Source organism: Pristis pectinata, chromosome 15 (assembly GCF_009764475.1).
Source record: "Pristis pectinata isolate sPriPec2 chromosome 15, sPriPec2.1.pri, whole genome shotgun sequence".
In the NCBI taxonomy this organism is placed as follows: Eukaryota; Metazoa; Chordata; class Chondrichthyes; order Rhinopristiformes; family Pristidae; genus Pristis; species Pristis pectinata.
The window spans coordinates 48,361,747-48,382,241 of NC_067419.1; the positions used below are offsets into that span (position 1 = coordinate 48,361,747).

General features: G+C 49.2%; 1 protein-coding gene across 3 annotated transcripts in view; it reads right to left on the minus strand.

The window, feature by feature from the left end:
• LOC127578307 (serine/threonine-protein kinase 38-like) overlaps nucleotides 1–20,495 on the minus strand; it is a 62,457-nt gene that overhangs the window by 5,477 nt on the left and 36,485 nt on the right. For all 3 annotated transcript variants that reach the window (XM_052030190.1, XM_052030189.1, XM_052030191.1), the window contains exons 4-13: nucleotides 19,171–19,293; nucleotides 17,604–17,687; nucleotides 16,246–16,369; nucleotides 13,287–13,441; nucleotides 11,848–11,950; nucleotides 11,236–11,297; nucleotides 9,395–9,512; nucleotides 6,810–6,933; nucleotides 5,414–5,509; nucleotides 52–143 (exon numbers count right to left, since the gene is read on the minus strand). In XM_052030190.1, coding sequence (XP_051886150.1) covers nucleotides 52–143; nucleotides 5,414–5,509; nucleotides 6,810–6,933; nucleotides 9,395–9,512; nucleotides 11,236–11,297; nucleotides 11,848–11,950; nucleotides 13,287–13,441; nucleotides 16,246–16,369; nucleotides 17,604–17,687; nucleotides 19,171–19,293 — 1,081 coding nt within the window. The remainder of the gene's footprint in view (nucleotides 1–51; nucleotides 144–5,413; nucleotides 5,510–6,809; nucleotides 6,934–9,394; nucleotides 9,513–11,235; nucleotides 11,298–11,847; nucleotides 11,951–13,286; nucleotides 13,442–16,245; nucleotides 16,370–17,603; nucleotides 17,688–19,170; nucleotides 19,294–20,495) is intronic.

Below are 20,495 nucleotides of genomic sequence, written 5' to 3' on the forward strand. Positions count from 1 at the left end.
AATCAAACAGCAGACAGGTGAATTTCCACCAGATCTGACTGTCTCTCATACCTGGCTGCAGGATGTCAGAATCAGGAAACTCATCAAAGTTGGAAGTGTCGTCGATGCTTCGTATTTCGATTGGAATTGCTGCTGGGCGTTCTCTGTCAAACAGAAAGACACAAAGGTCAACGTTCCATTCGAACTGACTCTAATGAAACTGTCAATAATACAGCTTATTTGTGCATGTTTATAGGGAGGTAAAATGTCCCGCGACACTCCCCAGGAATGTTTGTAAAGGGCAGATTAAAGGTTTTTAGGAGCATATTAAGTGAGGAGAAAATGGTAGGTTCAAGGAGGAAATTCCAGCGCTCAGGGCCACTATGATCAGACTCTTGGATGGACCTTCTTGTACACTAAAAGATAAACTCTTGATCTCCCAATCTACCTCATCGTAGCCCTTGTACCTTATTGTCTACCTGTACTGCACTAACTGTAACACTGTATTCTGCATTCTATTTTCCTTTTTACTACCTCGATCTACTTATGCCCACTTTGGAAGATCAAACTTGAAGGTGGAGTACAAGGTCAATGGCAGGATTCTTAGCAGAGGGATCCTGGGGTCCAAGTCCATAGATCCCTCAAAGTTGCCGCCAAGTTGATAGGGTTGTTAAGAAGGCGTATGGTGTGCTTGCCTTCATTAGTCGGGGGATTGAGTTCAAGAGCCACGAGGTAATGTTGCAGCTCTGTAGAACTCTGGTTAGACCACACTTGGAGTATTGTGTTCAGTTCTGGTCACCTCATTATAGGAAGGATGTGGAAGCTTTAGAGACGGCGCAGAGGAGATTTACCGGATGCTGCCTGGAGTACAGAACATGTCTTATGAGGATAGGTTGAGCGAGCTAGGGCTTTTCTCTTTGCAGCGAAGGAGAATGAGAGGTGACTTGATAGAGGTGAACAAGATTATGAGGGGCATAGATAGAGTGGACAGTCAGCACCTTTTCCCCAGGGCGGCAATGGCCAATACCAGACGGCATCAGTTGAAGGTCAGAGGAGGAAAGTTTAGGGGAGATGTCAGAGGTAGGTTTTTTACACAGGGAGTGGTGGGTGCCTGGAACGCACTGCCGGGAGTGGTGGTAGAGGCTGATACAGCAGGGACATTTAAGAGGCTCTTAGATAGGCACATGGATGTGAGAAAAGTGGAGGCTGTGCAGGAGGGAAGGGTCATATCGATCATGGAGTAGGTGTTTATATAGGTTGGCACATCGTGGGCCGAAGGGCCCGTACTGTGCTGTACTGTTCTATGTTCTATGTATGGAATGATCTGTCTGGACAGCACACAAACAAAGATTTTCACTGTATCTCAGCACATGTGACAATAATAAACTAATAATTAAGGCATATCCACCAATGGATATCAGATGCACAGAGTTGGAGAACAGAGGTCAATAAGTCATAGAGTTATACAGCATGGAGAGAGGCCCTTCGGCCCAACTCGTCCATGCTGACCAAGTTGCCGACCTGCACTGGTCCCATTTGCCTGCATTTGGCCCACATCCCTCTAAACATTTCCTGTCCATGTACCTGAGTTATATCCACCTCGACCACCTCCACTGGCAGCTCATTCCAGGTACCCACCACCCTCAACGTAAAAAACTTGGCCCTCGGGTCCCCTTTAAATCTTTCCCCTCTCACCTATGCCCTCAGGCTCCCTTACCCTGGGGAAAAAGACTGTGGTCATTCACCTTATCCATGTCCCTCAGAGGAGGAGGTTACAGAGACAGAGGGGAGGCAATGGAGAGACTGGGGACACCAGACATCTGTGGGGGGAAAGGTATTGTCAGTGTTTCGGGTCGAACCCCTGCATCAGGACAGGTCAGATGGCAATTACTTCCACCCCCACCCCACAGATGCTGCTCGACCCGCTGAGTTCCTTCAGCAGATCGTGTGTCGCACGGAACAATTGGGACAGATTGAAACTATAGTTCATGCAACTTTCCTGCAGTTTTCCACAGAGGGCTGAGAGACTGCTTGCTTCCTGCTAATTCAAAGGGTGATAAGTTAATGAGGCAACAAGTGGAGGGAACAAGAGTGACATCGCGGCTTTCTCCGCTGCCAACCAGCCGTCCTCCAGGTACACATAGAGCGGAAACAAAGCAGGCAGAATAAAATTCCTCATTGTTTCAGTGTGAGAAATTACAAATGACAATCATGAAGAAGGCACGCCAGTGGCTCTACTTCGTTAGGAGTCTGAGGAGATTCGGTATGTCACCAAAGACTCTTGCAAATTTCTACAGATGTACGGTGGAGATCATTCTGACCGGTTGCATCACCGCCTGGTACAGAGGCTCCAATGTGCAGGATCGCAAGAGGCTGCAGAGGGTTCTAGACTCAGCCAGCTCCATCACGGGCACAACCCTCCCCGCAACAGAGGACATCTTCAAGAGGCGGTGCCTCAAGAAGACGGCATCCGTCGCAAAGGACCCTCGCCACCCGGGACACGTCCTCTTCTCGTTACTACCATCGGGGAGGAGGTACAGGGGCCTGAAGACTCAACGATTCAGGAACAGCGTCTTCCCCTCTGCCATCAGATTTCTGAACGGTCCATGAACCCATGAACACTCCCTCGTTATTCCTCTTTTGCACTATTTATTTATTTTGTAATTTATAGTAATTTTTATGTACTGCTGCTGCAAATCAAGAAATCACGATATATAAGTCAGTGATAGTAGACAGTGATAATAAGGAAATGAAAGCAGTCACAGAAAGTACAGATAGGGGTTTGTGATTTTTTTGATGTGTTTTTCTCGACTAATATTTACTCTTGGTTGGTGGGTAAATCAATAATTCAGCAGTTACCGCTATCCCCAAATGCCCTGAAGTGATTAACAATTCCCCAGAAAGCATAGAACACAGAATAGTACAGCACAGGAACAGGCCCTTCGGCCCATAATGTTGTGCCAAATTAATTAAACTCGTAATTAAATGCTTAACTAAACTAATTCCTTCTGTCTGCATGATATCCTTTTCCCTCCATCCTCTGCACATTCATGGGCCTACCTAAGAACCTCTTAAACGCGCCTATCGTATCTGCCTTCACCACCACACTCGGCAGCACATTCCAGGCACCCACCGTTCTCTGTGTAAAGAAAACTTGCCCAGTACATCTCCTTTGAACTTGCCCCCTCTCACTGTAAATGCACGGCCCCTAGAATTAGACATTGTGACCCTGGGAAACAGATTCTGGCTGTCTAATCTATCCATCCTCTCAATTTATTGTAAAAAGCCTCCTAGTGGAATATTCCTCGGGGAAGGAAGGCTGGCAATGGTGGCGATTCCCCATCTACAAGGCACACATGTGAGGAGTAGAATACTCTCCACCTGCCCAGTTGCTGCTTCAATAACACACCAGCTCCATACCATCCAGAGCTAAACTCACTGCTTCAGTGGCACCCACCCTCCTCACAAACATTCATTCCCTCCACCGCTGACCTACAGTAGCTGCAGCATGGACAAAATGCACAGCAGCAACTCACCAAGGCTTCACCTCCTAAACCCACGAGCTTCACGTCCACCCTGGGCAGCAAGACTCTGGAAGGACCATCCCCAAGTGGTCAACCATCCTGTCACCTTTCTTTCCTTGTCACTGGCTCGAAATCCTCCCTCCCCAACTACACCTCAAGGACTGCTGTGGTTCAAGAAGGCAGCTCACCCCCACCTTCTCCAGGGCAGTGAGGGGGCAATAAATCCCCTTGTCAGTGACACATTTATTCTGTAACTAGACTTTTGAACAAGAAACTGTTCCAGATCTGCTGGGCTGGACTTGTGTCCGATTAATTTCCATTTTCTGAACACCATTGAGTTCAAGAGTTGGGAAGTTGTGTTGCAGCTTTATAAAGCTCTGGTTAGGCCACATCTGGAGTATTGCATTCAGTTCTGGTCACCCCATTACAGGAAGGATGTGGAGGCTTTGGAGAGGGTGCAGAAGAGGTTCACCAGGATGCTGCCTGGATTTAGAGGGCATGGGATATAAGGAGAGGTTGGACAAACTTGGGTTGTTTTCTCTGGAGCGGCAGAGACTGAAGGAAGATCTCAGGGAGGTTTATAATATTTGAACATATATGTTCTATGAAGTTATTTTGTAAAACTTTGCAAAATAGGAAATGCATGAGCAAAACAGCTGGAGGACCTCAGTGGGTCAGGCAGCATCTGTGGAGGTAGAGGGATGGTTGACGTTTTGGGTTGAGGTCCTGCATCAGGAAATGCAAGACGCTGTTTGTGCACAGTAAGGTCACTCCAACAGCAAAGTAACAGAGGCCGGCTAATCCCTCAGTGAGGAGGATGTGGGGGTAAATATTAACCAGGAAGAAAACTGGTTAATATTCACCAGAGAGGCCTGCCTCAATGTCTCATCCAAAGCACTATTTAATCAGCCTGCGATGGGCTGATGCAGCTCTGCAGAAAATTCTAGCAGTATTCCTGCAGCAGGGAATACCCTGGCACCACTAACAGAGCCTGACTGGTAACCCTGAAGACAGATGAGGGAGGACCAGAGGTTGTGTGGAATGGGTTTGTATATTTGGCAAGCGCTGTCCTCATTGGCTCCGGTTGGGATTCCCTGCCTAGGGTGACACAGTGACGCAGTGGTCGAGTTGCTGCCTCACAGCTCCAGTGACCCCAGTTCAATCCTGACCTCCGGTGCTGTCTGTGTGGAGTTTGCACGTTCTCCCTCCCTCAACCAGATGAGGAACCAATCACTTCACGGTGAGTTTAATGGCACCTGGTCCACAAATTACTGACTTCATCCAGTGGGATTGGGATTTGCAACCTCTGTCTTCTGCACATCCTCCAATCCCATTCTCCCTTGTGTGTTATCCAGTTTCCCCATAAATCCACCTCTGCCATTCACCTTGACCCCTCCTCGGGGGAACGAGTTCCACAGTCCTACCACCCTCTGGATAAAGGAAGTTCTCCTGAAGTCCTCATTGGGTTAAAAACCCATTGACCTGGGAATTAATATTGATTGATCTTGTATTAATTTCCATTTGCAGAAGAGTTCCAAGCTTCTTCTGCATATAGAAGAGTTTCCTAATCTCTCCTCTAATCTTCAGGATCTGCCCTCTGGTTCTGGACTCTGAGACCAGCAGAACGAGGATGGACAGAGAGAAAACTCTGGTCCTCTTACAATCCTGAGTTGCTAACTACCGTTAACTTCCAGAGAATGTAACACTACTTAGTGGAATCTCTCCTTGCTATTTAACCCTTGGAGTTCAGGTATCATTTTGTGAGTATGTGAATGGGAAAATGTTCTACCCCCTCCAGTATACCTGCCCAAGAACATTGTCCAGGACACAGAGCCACAGCTGTGTCCCCACCCAAGCCCAACACCAACCACAGTTTCTTCCACACTGGATTCTCTGACTGCTGAGTTTACCTGGTGTGCTCCCAGTCTATTCCTTCGAAGAACCGGTGGTTTTTAATTTCCTCCACACCACCAGCACCGATTCGGTCACCATCTCCACAACAAAATCTGAGAACGGAACAAGACAAGATCACCATGGTTTCAACCAAGACTTAAAGCCAAAAGGTGCAAGCTACGGTGGAGGACAGTATGTGTACAATTCCACGATGTTTTCGCTTCACTGCCCAGCTCACCCTTATTGTCCACTTTTGTCATTTTGTCAAATGTCTCATTCTGACAGGGCAGTGAATGAAAATCTAAACAATGCAGATGTTGGAAAGCTGAAATAAAAAAAACAGAAAACACTCAGCAGGTCAGGCAGTATCTGTGGGGAAGGAAACTGTTAATGTTTCAGGTTGAAACATTACATTAGAACTGCTTCTGCAGCATCCAAAAGGAGATATCTCTGACTGCAGGACTCCCTCTGGCCAGCCTGGACTTCCGAGCTCAACCCAATCATTCAATTGTTAGTTCAAGGAGGTGAGGCTTCACTCACTAGGACCAAGTAACTCTTCCACAGTTTTCTCAACCAAAGGTGTCATAGTCAAACAGTCAGAGAGGGATACAGCACGGAAACAGGTCCTTCGGCCCACTGAATCCATACTGACCCACAAACACCCATTTAGACCAATCCCATTTTATTCTCCCCACTTTCCCATCACCTCCCCCCAGATTCTACCCCTCACCTACACACTGGGGCAATTTACAGCAGCCAATTAACCCACCGACTCACACTTTGGGAGGAAACCAGAGAACCTGGAGCAAACCCACACAGTCACAGGGAGAACCTACAAACTCCACACACAGACAGCACCAGAGGTCAGGGTTGAACCCTGGGTCTCTGGCGGTGTGAGGCAGCAGCTCTACCAGCTGAGCCTCTCTGATGCCCCAAGGTGTGCATCACAAAGGCAGTGCAGCACTCCTCAGTACTGCACAGGTAATGTCAGCCTGGATTGGCTGCTCAAGGCCCATGTGACCACCACCCCAGCTTCACAGTTGCCTCTGTACCAAGGAGGGTAACTCAGGCTCATCAGTGATAAGGATCGGAGAAGAAAGAAAACCAACGAGATTTAATCATCGCATTTCCTCTCTCCATTTCTGCAGGGAACAGCTTGTAAAATATCCATCCAGGTAACAATCCTAACTCCTTGATCCAACAGTTTGTCAGCAATGTTAATGATGTTAAGGACAAGTTGGCCCGTCCGCTAACGCCTCTGGAGCTAAGTTATCCTTTTCAAGTTCCCAATTTCCCTCTTGGAGGTTCTATCACCCCCTCCCTGTGGTGTGTGGAATGTATTAACCGTTCTGATGATACCATCCCCCCCGTTACCGTTCCTACCGGAAAACCTCTGGTGTGCAGCACACTGACCTCAGAATCAGATCCCTCGATCTCTCGGAGATTGGAACCTCCGGAGGGAACGTCAGAGTTTCCTTCCAGTTCATCACTTTGCGGTAAGTCTCTTGAGGGGTCTCCGAGCAGAAGGGGGGGTAGCCTGTAAAATCGGAAACAGCATCACAGTCACAAGCAGTTACTAACTCAGGGCTTCGGATTATATTTTAAACAGGATCTAGAATCATAGAATTATACAGCACGAAAACAGGCCATTCGGCCCAATTTGTCCACACTGACCAGTGAGCACCCAACTCTATGAACCCCATCTCCCAGTGGTTGGTCCATAGCCCTCTGTACCTGGGAAATTCAAATGCTCATTGAAATACCCCTTAAATGTCGACAGCTACCACGGTAGTTTAGTGGTTAGCGTAACACTATTACAGTGCCAGTGACCTGGGTTCAATTCCGGCCGTTGTCTGTAAGGAGTTTGTACGTTCTCCCCGTGTCTGCGTGGGTTTCCTCCGGGTGCTCCGGTTTCCTCCCACGTTCCAAAGGACATACGGGTTAGGAAGTTGTTGGTGCTGGAAGCGTGGCAACACTTGCGGGCTGCCCCCAGAACACTACGCAAAAGATGCATTTCACTGTGTGTCAATGTACGTGTGACTGATAAAGAAATCTTATCTTCAACCTCTCTCTCAGACAATGCATTCCAGGTACTCACCCCTCTCTGGGTGAAGAAGGTCCCCCTCAGATCCCCTCTAAATCTCTTCCCCCACACCCTGAACCTACGTCCTCTAGTTTTACCTACCTCTGATATCAGGAACAGTTTGCTGCAGTCTGCCACTTTAAGAATGCAATCTACCCAATCTATACCGCTTTAAGAACAGATTTAAGACTTCTGCTTTGGAAGAACATAGAACAATCCAGCACAGGAAGAGGCCCTTCGGCCCACCATGTCACTGTGCTGACCATGATGCCAATTTAAACTAATCCCATCTGGTCTATGGTCTATATCCCTCCGTTCCATGCTTGTTCATGTGTCTGCTTCCATCACCACTCTCTGTGTAGGAAACTTCCCATGCAAATCTCCTGTAAACCTTCCCCCTCTCACCTTAAATCTATGCCCTCTAGTTTCCACCCTGGGAAAAAGACTGACTATCTATCTATGCCCCTCAGAATTTTATACACCTTGATAAGGTCACCCTTCAGCCCCAGGAAAACAGTCGCAGCCTGTCCAGTCTCTCCTTAAAACACAAGCCCTCCAGTCCCGGCAACATCCCCAGGAATCTCGTCCGCCCCGTCTCCAGCTTAATCACGTCCTTCCTATGGTGCGGTGACCAGAACTGTTGGAGTAATTACGAGTCTGATTAAGGGCTGGTCAAATCGTTGTCTTTCTTGCTTTTCTCCCTTCACACCCTTGTGGTAAACAGTGCAAACCACGGCAGGATTTAGCAAACTGATCAACTGAGCCAAGCTGAATTTTTTTTATATAAGATAACATTTCTTTATTAGTCACATGTACATCAAAACACACAGTGAAATGCACCTTTTGCATCGAGTGTTCTGGGGGGCAGCCCGCAAGTGTCGCCACGCTTCCGGTGCCAACATAACATGCCCACAACTTCCTAACCCGTACGTCTTTGGAATGTGGGAGGAAACCGGAGCACCCGGAGGAAACCCACGCAGACACAGGGAGAACGTACAAACTCCTTAAGACAGCGGCGGGAATTGAACCCCGGTCACTGGCACTGTAATAGTGTTACACTAACCACTACACTACCGTGCACGTTAGTAAGCTGATAAAGATCGAGGGAGGTGTCTACTGTTTTGTGGGAAGATTTTCTGAGCTCCCACAACCCCTAACGATGAAGGAGTGGGGCACGGTGTGATGGGAGCTCTCACCCACCCTCGCTGGGCATCTGTTAGCTGTGATCTCTGCTCTACGGTCCTACACCTTTGGATTCCGTGACATGAGCCAACACCTGGCGGTAACGTCATCATGCATAACTGATGTTTTCTAAATAAGGATAGATCCAGGTGGCCAGTACATTCACCAGAGGTGTTCTCTACTGCGGAGACACAAGAGACTGCAGACCTGGAATCCGGAGTAACATGCAAGATGCAGGAGGAACTCAGCAGGTCAGGCAGCGTCTGTGGAGGGAGATGGACAGGCGACGTTGTTCCCATCTGCCCCCCTCACCTCCCTCACTTGGTTCCAGGCTCCACCTTTCTCTCCTATCAGATGCCATCACCTTCAGCCCTCTGTCACCTCCACCTATCACCTCCCAGCCCTGTCACTATTCCCAGCCTCCCCTCCTCCATCTGCCTATTACCCCTCCTCACCTGGATCCACCTATCACCTGCCAGCTCTGCTCTACCCCTTCCCCTCACCTGTCTATACTGGCCTTCTCTCCTCTACTCCTGCAGTCCAGACCCAAAACGTCGACTGTCCATTTCCTTCACAGATGGGACCTGACCCGTCGAGTTCCTCCAGCATCTTGTGTGCTCTTTACTATATTTATCATGTGGCTCTCAAAAATATGTTACCATTCCATTTGCAACTGGTCAGTACTTTCCAGTGGCTGTTGGCAAACTCTGAAGCGTGTTGGCTGTGGACATACCTATCAGCATTTCGTACATGATGACCCCCAAGGACCACCAATCGCAGAGCTTGTTATATCCGTTCTGCATGAATACCTCTGGAGCGATGTAATCAGGGGTGCCAACTGTGGAATAGGCCTAAATGTTGAAAGAAAGACCAATCGTTTGACCGAAACACTACCCCAGGTCCAAAGCACAACATTCCCCAGGGAAACAACATTCCCCAGAGAAACAACTGAATAACGCAGACACACTTCCCGAGACTGAACATTCCGCAACCGAGAAAAAGCAGGAGAAAATATAATCCAAAGTGTATGAACTCAGGAGGTCCTGAGGCCAATGAAGTACTCTCTGGGATGTTGACACTGGCTGTCACCTTTCCCCTTTGTGCATAGCAAGCTCCCACAGACAGCAGCTTGATCACTAAGGACCCTCACCACCCGGGACATGTCCTCTTCATGCTACATCACCAACAGCCTGACCTGGTCCAACTATGTGGACGCCACGGCCAAGAAATCTCACCAGCGCCTCTACTTCCTCAGGAGGCTAAAGAAATTTGTTATGTCTGCTTTGACACTCACCAACTTTTATTGATGCACCATAGAAAGTATCCTATCTGGATGCATCTCGTCTTGGTACGGCAACTGTTCTGCCCAGGACCGCAAGAAACTGCAGAGAGTTGTGGACACAGCCCAGCAAATCACGGAAACCAGCCTCCCCTTCAAGGACTCTTGTCTATACCTCTTGCTGCCTTGGTGAAGCAGCCAGCATAATCAAAGACCCCACTCACCCAGATCATTCTCTCTTCTTCCCTCTCCCATCAGGCAGAAGATACAGGAGCCTGAGGGCACGTACCACAGGCTCAAGGACAGCTTCTACCCCACTGTGATAAGACTATTGAACAGTTCCCTTACATGATGAGATGGACTCTTGACCTCACAATCTACCTTGTTATGACCTTGCATCTTATTGTCTACCTGCAATGCACTTCCCTGTAGCTGTGACACTTTACTCTGTATTCTGTTATTGTTTTTACCCTGTACTACCTCAATGCACTGTGTAATGAATTGATCTGTACGATCGGTATGCCAGACAAGTTTTTCACTGTATCTCTGTTCAAGTGACAATAATAAACCAATACCAATACTACCATTGGGGAGGAGGTACAGGAGCCTGAAGACCCACACTCAACGATTCAGGAACAGCTTCTTCCCCTCCGCCATCAGATTTCTGAACGGTCCATGAACCCATGAACACCGCCTCATTATTCCCTTTTATTTGCACTATTTATTTATTTTTGTAATTTTATGTCCTTGCACTGTACTGCTGCCGCAAAACAACACATTTCATGTCACCTAAATTAGTGATAATAAATCTGATTCTGATTCTAGGTAATCCCATGGGTGTGGTGATAAATTTTAGACTGGATGTGGGAAAGGAATTCGAAAGAGAGCGAGGGAAACTTTCACATTCTGCATTCTGTTTCTTTTTACTACCGTGATGTACTTGTGTATGGAATGATCCGTCTGGATGGCACGCAAGCAAAAGCTTTTCACTGAATCTCAGTTCATGTACAGTAATAAACCAATACATCAACCTGAGAGGCCGTCAGAACCATGGTTTAACATTTCATCCAAAGTACAACCCCTCCAGCAGTGCTGCGCTCGCATGTGATGGAGTCAGAGCTCAGGCTGGGAATCCATCACACAACCTCCAGGTCTGGAGGTGGGAGGCTCAGTTTCCACTGACGGGTGGCTGAGGTTGAGGTATTGTGCACACAGTTTTTCACACAGGGAGACAGCTCAAAGAGTGCACCGCTGTGTGTCCAAGGAAGGCAGGGAACGTAAGGGAGAACACTCACCAGCTGCCGTCTGTTCCTCTTCCAAGTCTCTGCTTTTCGTTTTGAGTTCATGTCCTGAAAGGCTGGAGTGGGAGGATTGATCAAATTGTGAACGGTTGTTAACGAGCTGTGTGGTGTGGGAGGCTGGGGTAACCACTGATGCACGGTTGTGGGGTAGGGTAACTACCGATGTGAGCAGGGTAACCACCGATGTGGGGTAGTTGACTACCGATGTGGGGTAGGTAACCACTGATGTGGGGTAGGATAACCACCAATGTGGGGTAGGTAACCACTGATGTGGGGTAGGTAACCACTGATGTGGGGTAGGGTAACTACCGATGTGGGGTAGGTAACCACTGATGTGGGGTAGGGTAACCACCGATGTGGGGTAGGGTAACTACCGATGTGGGGTAGGGTAACTACCGATGTGGGGTAGGTAACCACCGATGTGGGGTAGGTAACCACCGATGTGGGGTAGGTAACAACTGATGTGGGGTAGGTAACCACTGATGTGGGGCAGGGTAACTACCAATGTGGGGTAGGGTAACTACCGATGTGGGGTAGGTAACCACTGATGTGGGGCAGGGTAGCTACCGATGCCCGGTCGGGGGCAGCCTCTGGAAATGAACTTACTGAAGTTACTGGGTGGGCTGCGGGTGAGGTTCCGGTAGAACTCGGTCCGGTGAGCCTTCTTCAGTCCTGTGCAGAGACCAAAGTCTGAGAGTTTCACGTGTCCCTGGAACAGAACAAGACATCAGCAGCACAGACATTACCTGACCCTTCCCTCCCCTCACTGGACCTGGTGTGGTAGTGGGTGGTCACATTGATCAATAGTTGGGCATCCCCCTGCACAGCTACACAATGTCCAACGTTGGGGGGGGGGGGGGGGGGGAGAGTGTGAGAGAGAGAGAGAGAGAGAGGGAGGGAAGGGGAGGGAGGGAGGGAGGGGAGGGAAGGGGAGGGAGGGAGGGGAGAGAGGGAGGGAGAGCGAGATGGTGAGGGAGGGCGAGGGAGGGGGACGGAGGGAGGGGGAGAGCAAGAGACGGGGAGGGAGGGAGGGAGGGGAGAGGGGAGAGGGGAGAGTGAGAGAGAGAGCGAGAGAGAGGGAGGGGGAGCGATAGAGGGGGGAGGAAGGGAGGGGAGGGAGGGAGGGGGAGCGAGAGAGAGCGAGAGGGTGAGGGAGGGGGAGATCAAGAGGGGGGAGGGAGAGGGAGGGAGGGGGACGGAGGGAGGGGGAGAGCAAGAGGGGGAGGGAGGGGGAGCGATAGAGAGTGAGAGAGGGAGACGGGGTGGGAGGGGGAGCAAGAGAGAGAGGGGGAGGGAGGGAGGGAGGGGAGAGGGGGAGAGGGAGAGCGAGAGAGGGAGGAGGAGGAGGGAGATAGATTGAGAGAGACAAAGTGAGAGAACAACAGAAGAGAGAGTGACAGAGATGTGACAGAGAGAGAGAGAGAGAGAGAGAGAGAGAGAGAGAGAGAGAGAGCGAGAGAGAGAGAGTGAGAGAGAGAGAGAGAGAGAGAGAGCGAGAGAGAGAGAGTGAGAGCGCACAACAGAGTGTGACAGGAGAGGACCACAGACAGAGATCACAATACTGTACACGTAGGTGCAAGCGTACACGTGTGTCAGGCTGACAGTGAGACGCAGGACTCTCCTGCTGGGCGAGGGGAGCTCCCCAGTGGCCAATGGTCCACATGATCAAAGTTTGGAGGCAGTGGAATGAACAGCAAGCCCAGTGAGTGTGGGCAGGATTACCACGGGCAATTCAGAGTTGGCCAGTGCCTGTTTGACGATCCACTCTCTCTGGAGCACGGCCGGCACCATCGGGGAACCGGCCTAACTAAAGTGGGAACTGGGGGTGGGGTGTAGGTTCAACCCGTGTTTGGAGCGTTGACAGGGTGATGGTGAACGCTAGCAGGGAGCAGATGGGCCGAGCGATTGCTGGACTACTGGGGGAGAATCAGTCTTGACGGACAGGCTGGGGCCCTTTAGCCCATCGATTCTAACCCCAGACCTCACAGCTAAAGGATACACCTGGGGATACAGCCGGAAACTTGAGCCAGGGAGGTGGGGCTCACCCGGCTGTCTAACAGGAGGTTGTCGGGTTTAATGTCTCTGTGAATGAAACCCAGCTGATGGATGCAGTCAATAGCCAACACCGTCTCTGCGATGTAAAACTGGGTCTCCTCTTCAGACAGCGTATCCTTCTTCATCAGTAACGTCATCATGTCACCTGGAGAAAGGAGGCAGGTTCAGTCATTCGCTGGATCTGGGCATCGCAAGGCTAGCATTTATTGCTTGTCCCTAATTGCCCCTTTTGCCTGAACAGGAGCTAACTTGCCTTGACCTACAATGTAACCAAGATAAGTCACAGTGGCATGGCCAAATTCACTCAGCCAAATTGACTGTAAAGTTGGCTTTGGAGAGTCTTTCAAACAATCTTTCTAACGCAGAGATATGAGCTTCCCATGTGTCATTCCCAGTAACTAGGTCGTCAATATAGGCATCCAGATGTCCTAACCCTTGAGTCACAGAATTAATCATTCTTTGAAATGTTGCTGGAGCATTTTTCATGGGAAAATGATTTTATTTCATTCTTCTCATAAGTGCTTATGTTGCTGGATCAACAGCAGACTGGGACCTTTGAACAGACACAGACACAGTGGATTGTAGAGAGAATGCAGAGAGAGTTTACGAAATCCACATGTTCCACGATGGAACCCATATGACACCTCAATCACCAATGATCTCCATTGCTTTGTTCTGAAGTATCTGCCACACCGAAGGCACTCGATACGTGGCCACCCACATATACCTGCTTTCCAGTACAGGTTAATGACAAAGTGGACTTCACAGATTGCTCCAAAAATCCATACATGGATTGTATAGTGACAGTCACAGCTATTGTTCTTCACCCAAGAAGGGTGAGCTGCCTCCTTGAACCACTGCAGTCCTGGTGAAGGTGCTCCCACAGTGCTGGTGGGGAGGGAGTTCCAGGGTTTAGACCCAGTGATGATGAAGGAACAGCGATATATTTCCAAGTCAGGGTGGTGTGAGACTTGGAGGGGAACCAGTAGGTGGTGGTGTCCCATTACACCTACTGCCTTTGAACCTTCCTGGTGGTAGAGGTCACAGGCTTGGGAGGTGCTGTCAGAGTAGCCTGGACGAGTAACTGCAGTGTGTGTTGTAGACGGTGCACACAGCAGCCACCGTGCGCAGGGGGTGGAGGGACGGAGTGTCCAGGGTGCTGGATGGGGCTGTTTTATTGAGAGCTGTTGGAGCTGCATTCATCCAGGCAAGTGGAGGGTGCTCCATCACACTCCTGACTTGTAGGTGGGGAAAGTCCTTGGGGTGTCAGGAGGTGAGTCACTCACTGCAGGATCCCCAGCCGCTGACCTGCCATTGTAGCCGTGGGTTCTTGTTAGAATTAGAATTGGAATTGGTTTATTATTGTCACATGTACCGAGGTACAGTGAAAAACTTGTCTTGCACACTGATCCTACAGATCATTTCATTACACAGTGCATTGAGGTAGTACAGGGTAAAACAATAACAGAATGCAGAATAAAGTGTTACAGCTACAGAGAAAGCACAGTGCAGGCAGACAATAAGGTGCAAGGTCATAATGAGGTAGATTGTGAGATCAAGAGTCCACCTTATTGTACTAGAGAATAGTTCAATAGTCTTATAACAGTGGGATAGAAGCTGTCCCTGAGCCTGGTGGTACGTGCTTTCAGGCTTTTGTATCTTCTGCCCAATGGGAGGGGGGAGAAGAGAGAATGTCTGGGGTGGGTGGGGTCTTTTATTATGCTGCTTTCCCGAGGCAGCGAGAAGTGTAGACAGAGTCTGTGGAGGGGAAGCTGGTTTTCGTGACATGCTGGGCTGTGTCCACAACTCTCTGCAATTTCTTGTGGTCCTGGGCAGAGCAGTTGCTGTACCAAGCTGTGATGCATCTGGATAGGATGCTTCTATGGTGCATCAATAAAAATTGGCGAGGTTGAAAGGAGATATTACTGTAGGATGTCAAAGATTATGGAGTTAGTGGTTGAATGTCACCTTGGAGATGGACATTGCCCAAAACTATAGCCTATGGCCTAAGCAGCGAACCCCCCCTTCCCTTGTACAGAGACCACTCTCCAAGAGACAAGAGCCATGGAGCCCACATCTCCCTCTGGTAAGGTCACAGCCAAAGAATGTCCCCCCACCAACCCCCCCAACACTCCACACTCTTGCCCCCTTGCACAGAAATCTGAGCAACACAAAAGCCAGCCCGTGCAGATTGCAGAAAACTGACCTACTAGAGGAGTTTATGGCGATTAAAGAACTTACCGGGGGAGGGAATTATCTGAAGTGAGTGAACATTATAGCCCCCATACACAGGAGGAAGGTCAGGGTACACGTCAGGGGGCAGTGGGGATCAGAATCGCAGAACAAACTTCCACAAATGTCAGCGTTACAGTGGTTGAGGCATCAACGTCAACCCATGAGACCATGGAGAACCAGCCTGCTCCTGGTATCAGCCAGCTGGATCTACTACACTCCTCCCTTGGTTGAACCTGTCATATGAAAGATGGCCCCCCCACCCAACTCCAGCCCCTCCTCAATACTACCCCTTCCACCGTGCACCCCTCCCTTAGTACCACTCCTCCCACCACACCTCCCCTCCCTCCACACCCCCTCCCACAGCACCTCCCCTTCCCTAGTCATCCAGTGGCCCTCCCACCGCACAGCATCTCTCTGCACCCTGTGCCCCTCCCTTGGCACCACCCCTCCTACCCACCCCAAACAACGTCCTTCGGGATTGCCCCAAGGTTTCTTTCTGATGGGCGATGATCTAACGTGGAGCCTGGTGAAGTGAATCCAATGCTTAAACCCTCTGCAGGTCCTCACTACGGTCCTCTCCCCTCCTCGCACACTAGCCCAGCCCCCTGACCATACTGATCTCACACCTTCTGAGTCACGCGAGTAACCAGAGGGCAAGCAAGACAAGTTGGGTCGATGCCCTCAAGGTCACCAAACTCCGAGTGAAGGACTCACCTCCGGGCAGAAATTCCATGATTAAGTACAGGTTCCTCTTGTCCTGAAAGCTGTAGAACATTTTGACCACCCAGGCTCCATCTGCCTCCACCAGGATGTCCCTCTCCGCCCGAATGTGAGCTACCTGCCGTTGATAATGCAGCAAGAATTAACAATGAACAGGGGGAATTGTTGGATGGTAATAGTTCAAGGGCCATCTCACAGCACAGATAGAAAACGTAGAACCATGGTCATTGGTCATACAGTCATAAAGTCACACAGCATGGAAACAGGCCCTTCGCCCAACTCCTCCATGCCGACCATGGTGCCCACCAAGTTAGTCCCATTTGCCTGTGTTTGGCCTCTAACCCCCTCCTAAGTAGGTACTTATCCAAATGCCTTTTAAATGTTGTTATTGTACCCGCCTCTACCACCTCCGCTGGCAGCTCGTTCCACACACCCACCAACCTCTGGGTGAAGAAGTTGCTCTTCAGGTCCCTCCTAAATCTTTCCCCTCTCACCTTAAACCTATCCCTCTAGATTTTAGTTCCCTTTCCCTGGAAAAAAGACCATGTGCATTCACTCTGTGTATGCCCCTCATGATTTTATACACCTCTATAAGGTCACCCCTCAGTCTCCTACATTCCAAGAAATAAATTCCTATCCTGCCCAACCTCTCCCTATAGCTCAGGCCCTCGAGTCCTGGAGCATCCTCGTAAATCTTCTCTGCGCTCTTTCCAGTTTAGTGATGACTTTCCTATAGCAGGGCGGCCAAAGTCTGATCTGCCATCTGATTAGATCTAAGCCTCAGCTCCACTTCCCTGCCCAGTTCCCCAGATGCTTCTGCACCCCTTTGATGCAAAAATCTACCTCACCTCCTAATATATCCACTGACTCACCTAAACATTGGCCTAATCTCACCAATCGCCACCATTTATGTCCTTGTGAAGCATTCATCCAACAAAGTCAGGGGTCAAAATCCAAACTCCTTTAACCCAAATGTGGCGGAATATTTACAAGGCCTTTGGACAGTTTCCAAAGTGTGAGACAGGCCACCAATGAACAAGCTGCAAATTGGAGAGTAGAACAGGGCCCCCATTTTAACCCCAGTGCGTGGTCAAGTGCTCTTCTACATGGAGAGTAAAAATCCCACTGCGCCTGGAATCCTGTGTAAGTAACTATTGTTTAACCAACATCACAGAAGACAAATTATCTCCTTGGGATCTTGCTGCACACAGCTGAATTTCCTGCATTTCAGTGATTTCAGGACTTACTTCACTGGGGTGGGGGTGGCAGAGCGGACAGGGTTAAAACCCGAGGACATAACATTGGCCCAGAATGTGGACTGGGTTCGGTTTAACACTTGGCAGCTTACCCACCTGCTCCTTTTCCAACATATCTGCCTTGCGAAGGATCTTCATGGCGTAAATGTGCCCAGTGTCCTTCTTCTGTACAAGACGGACCTGAAATAAAATGTGTTACAGAAACAAAAATCAGGTTTCACACCACCAACCCATGCTATTGACATTCTGCTAACATAGTCGGATCTCAGAACTTTTCATTGTGGGACTTAGAGTCAAAAAGTCAGAGAGTCCTACAGCACGGAAACAGGCCCTTCAAGACGACCATCTGAGAACATAGAACAGTACAGCCAGGAAAAGGCCCTTCAGCCCACGATATTGTGCTGAACTAATTAAGCTGGTCCCATTTGTCCATGTTTGGCCCATATCCCTCTAAACCTTTCCTAGCCATGCACCTGTCCAAGTATCTTTTAAATTATGTTATTGTACCTGCCTCAACCACTTCCTCTGACAGCTCATTCCATGTACCCACCACCTTCTGCGTGAAGAAGTTGTCCCTCAGGTTCCTATTAAATCTCTCCCTGCTCACCTTAAACCTGTGTCCTCTAGTTTTAGATTCCCTTTCCTTGAGAAAAAGACTGCGTGCATTCACCCTATCAATATCCCTCATGATTTTATACACCTCTGTAAGGTCACCCCTCAGTCTCCCACACTCCAAGGAATAAAGTCCGAGCCTGCCCAACCTCTCCCTATAACTCAGGCCCTCGAGTCCTGGCAACATTATTGTAAATCTTCTTTCCAGCTTAATGGCATCTTTCCCATAACAGAGTAACCAAAACTGTACACAAGACTCTCGTTGCAGCCTCACCATTTGGTTTAGTGGATGGACTGGTGCTGAGGGAGAACTTTTTCCACGTAGAGAGTGGTCATTATATGGAACGAGCTGCCAGAGGAAGTGGTGGAGGCAGGTACATTAACAACATTTGAAAAGGGACTTGGACAGGTACGTGGATAGGACTGGGAAGGAGCCAGAAGAAGCTCATTAAGTTGCAGGGAGGGTGAGGAAGAGGGGATGTCCCTGTGGGTAAAACTGGGGTAACCATGGGGGTAAACTGTAAACATGGTTTGTCAGTGAGTGGAATGGGAGCAGCTGTAGAGTGGGAACATGGACAAGAGAATGTAGGGGTTGTGAAATGCAGAGCAGGAGGACGTGCCCAGCAGGTCAGGGCTGGGAATGACCTCCACTCCCAGGGGGAGAAAAGAAAAACAGGGGAAAACAAACCATCCCCAAGAGCTGGAGAGAGGGGAGACTGTAGATGTTGGAATAATCTGCTGGAGGAATTCTGCGGGTCGAGCAGCATCTACGTGTCGACGTTTTGGGTCGAAACCCTGCATCAGGACTAAGAGAGAAGAGGGAAGATGGCCGGTGTAAAGAGGAGAGGGGGAGTTGATTGGCGGACTGAGGAGGGGTGAAGGATGATGGACGGGCAACTCAAGCCAGGTAGGAAGGGTTGGAGTTGAGAGGCAGAGGCAGGTGGACGATGGGTGGAGGCAGATGGTGGGAGGGGAGGCTGAAGGTGGAGAGAGCTCTAAGAGTTGTTTTGCATCTCCACCTTCAAGCAGCTTACAAACGCAACACACCAACCTCTCCAAAGGCGCCTCTTCCAATAACCTTCAGAGATTCAAAGTCATCCAGACCCAGCCTGGTCCTCTTGAGGCGGAGGAATTCTGTCTCCTTCTGTGCATGCTGTGTTCTCCGCATTTGTTTCTTTTGCAAAACACAACAGAAATGTTAATCGCCTTTGCATGTCGGGGTTTGTTTACTGAAACCCAAACCCCCGCCAACAACTTCCACAACCGACACTTTTAGCCACATTCCATCTCATCCCAAACTCCCACATTCCCCTCCAAGGCTTCCTGCTCAAACTCCGCAACCAGATAAAATGGTGTACATTTACAGCAAGTGCTCCTTATTTCTGTTCCAAGCTGTGAGAATATTTTGACAGCCACAATCTGCAGATAAGTAGAACCTCCCACAAATGCCCACACCTCCGTGCTGTCAGTGGGTGTGTGGCATCCTATACAAATTCACCTTAGGCCAACATGTCTCAGCTCTTGATAATTTTGTGGTATGAGATTTTAAGCATCACATCACACAACTCCGGAATAATCACTGCAACAAAAACAGAAACTGGAGACACCAGAGTCAGCAGACACTGGAATCTGGAGCAAAAAACAATCTGCAGGAGGAACTCAGCGGGTTGGGCAGATCGGTGGGGGACAGAAATGGTTTGACATTTCGGGTCGAGACTCTGCATCAGGACTGACGCTAGGTTTGACCTGAAATGTTGACTATTCCTCCCCACCTTCCCCCTCACCACCACCACCCCCCCCCCCCCAACAGATGCTGCTCGACCTGCTGAGTTCCTCCAACGTTCTTTTTTGCTAAAAACAGAAACTGTCGAAAACACTCAGCAGGTCAGGCAACATCTGTGGAGAAAGAAACAATGTTCTGATAGAGGATCTTCAACCTGAAATGTTAACTGCTCCTCTCTCCACAGACGCTGCCTGACCTGCTGAGTGTTCCCAGCATTTTCTGCTTTTGTTTCAGATTTCCAGTATCTGCAATCTTTTTTCTTTACTGTCTTGTATAATTTATGTTCTGTGTGTGGTCTGTACCTACGTGCCTGTGATGCTGCTGCAAGCAAGTTTTTCATTGTACCTGTACCTCACTGTACTTGTGCACATGACAATAAACTCAACTTGACCTGACTTTTGCTTTTGATGTACAATTATCTCAAGTAACTGTTTGTCATCTCCATCAACAATTTGGATAAGAATGTACAAGGCATGGTTAGTAAGTTTGCAGATGGCACTACAATAGGTGGTAGAGTGGACAATGAAGGAGGTTATCAAAAATTGCAGCGGGATATTGATCAGCTGAGTAAGTGGGCCAAAGGAGTTTAATTC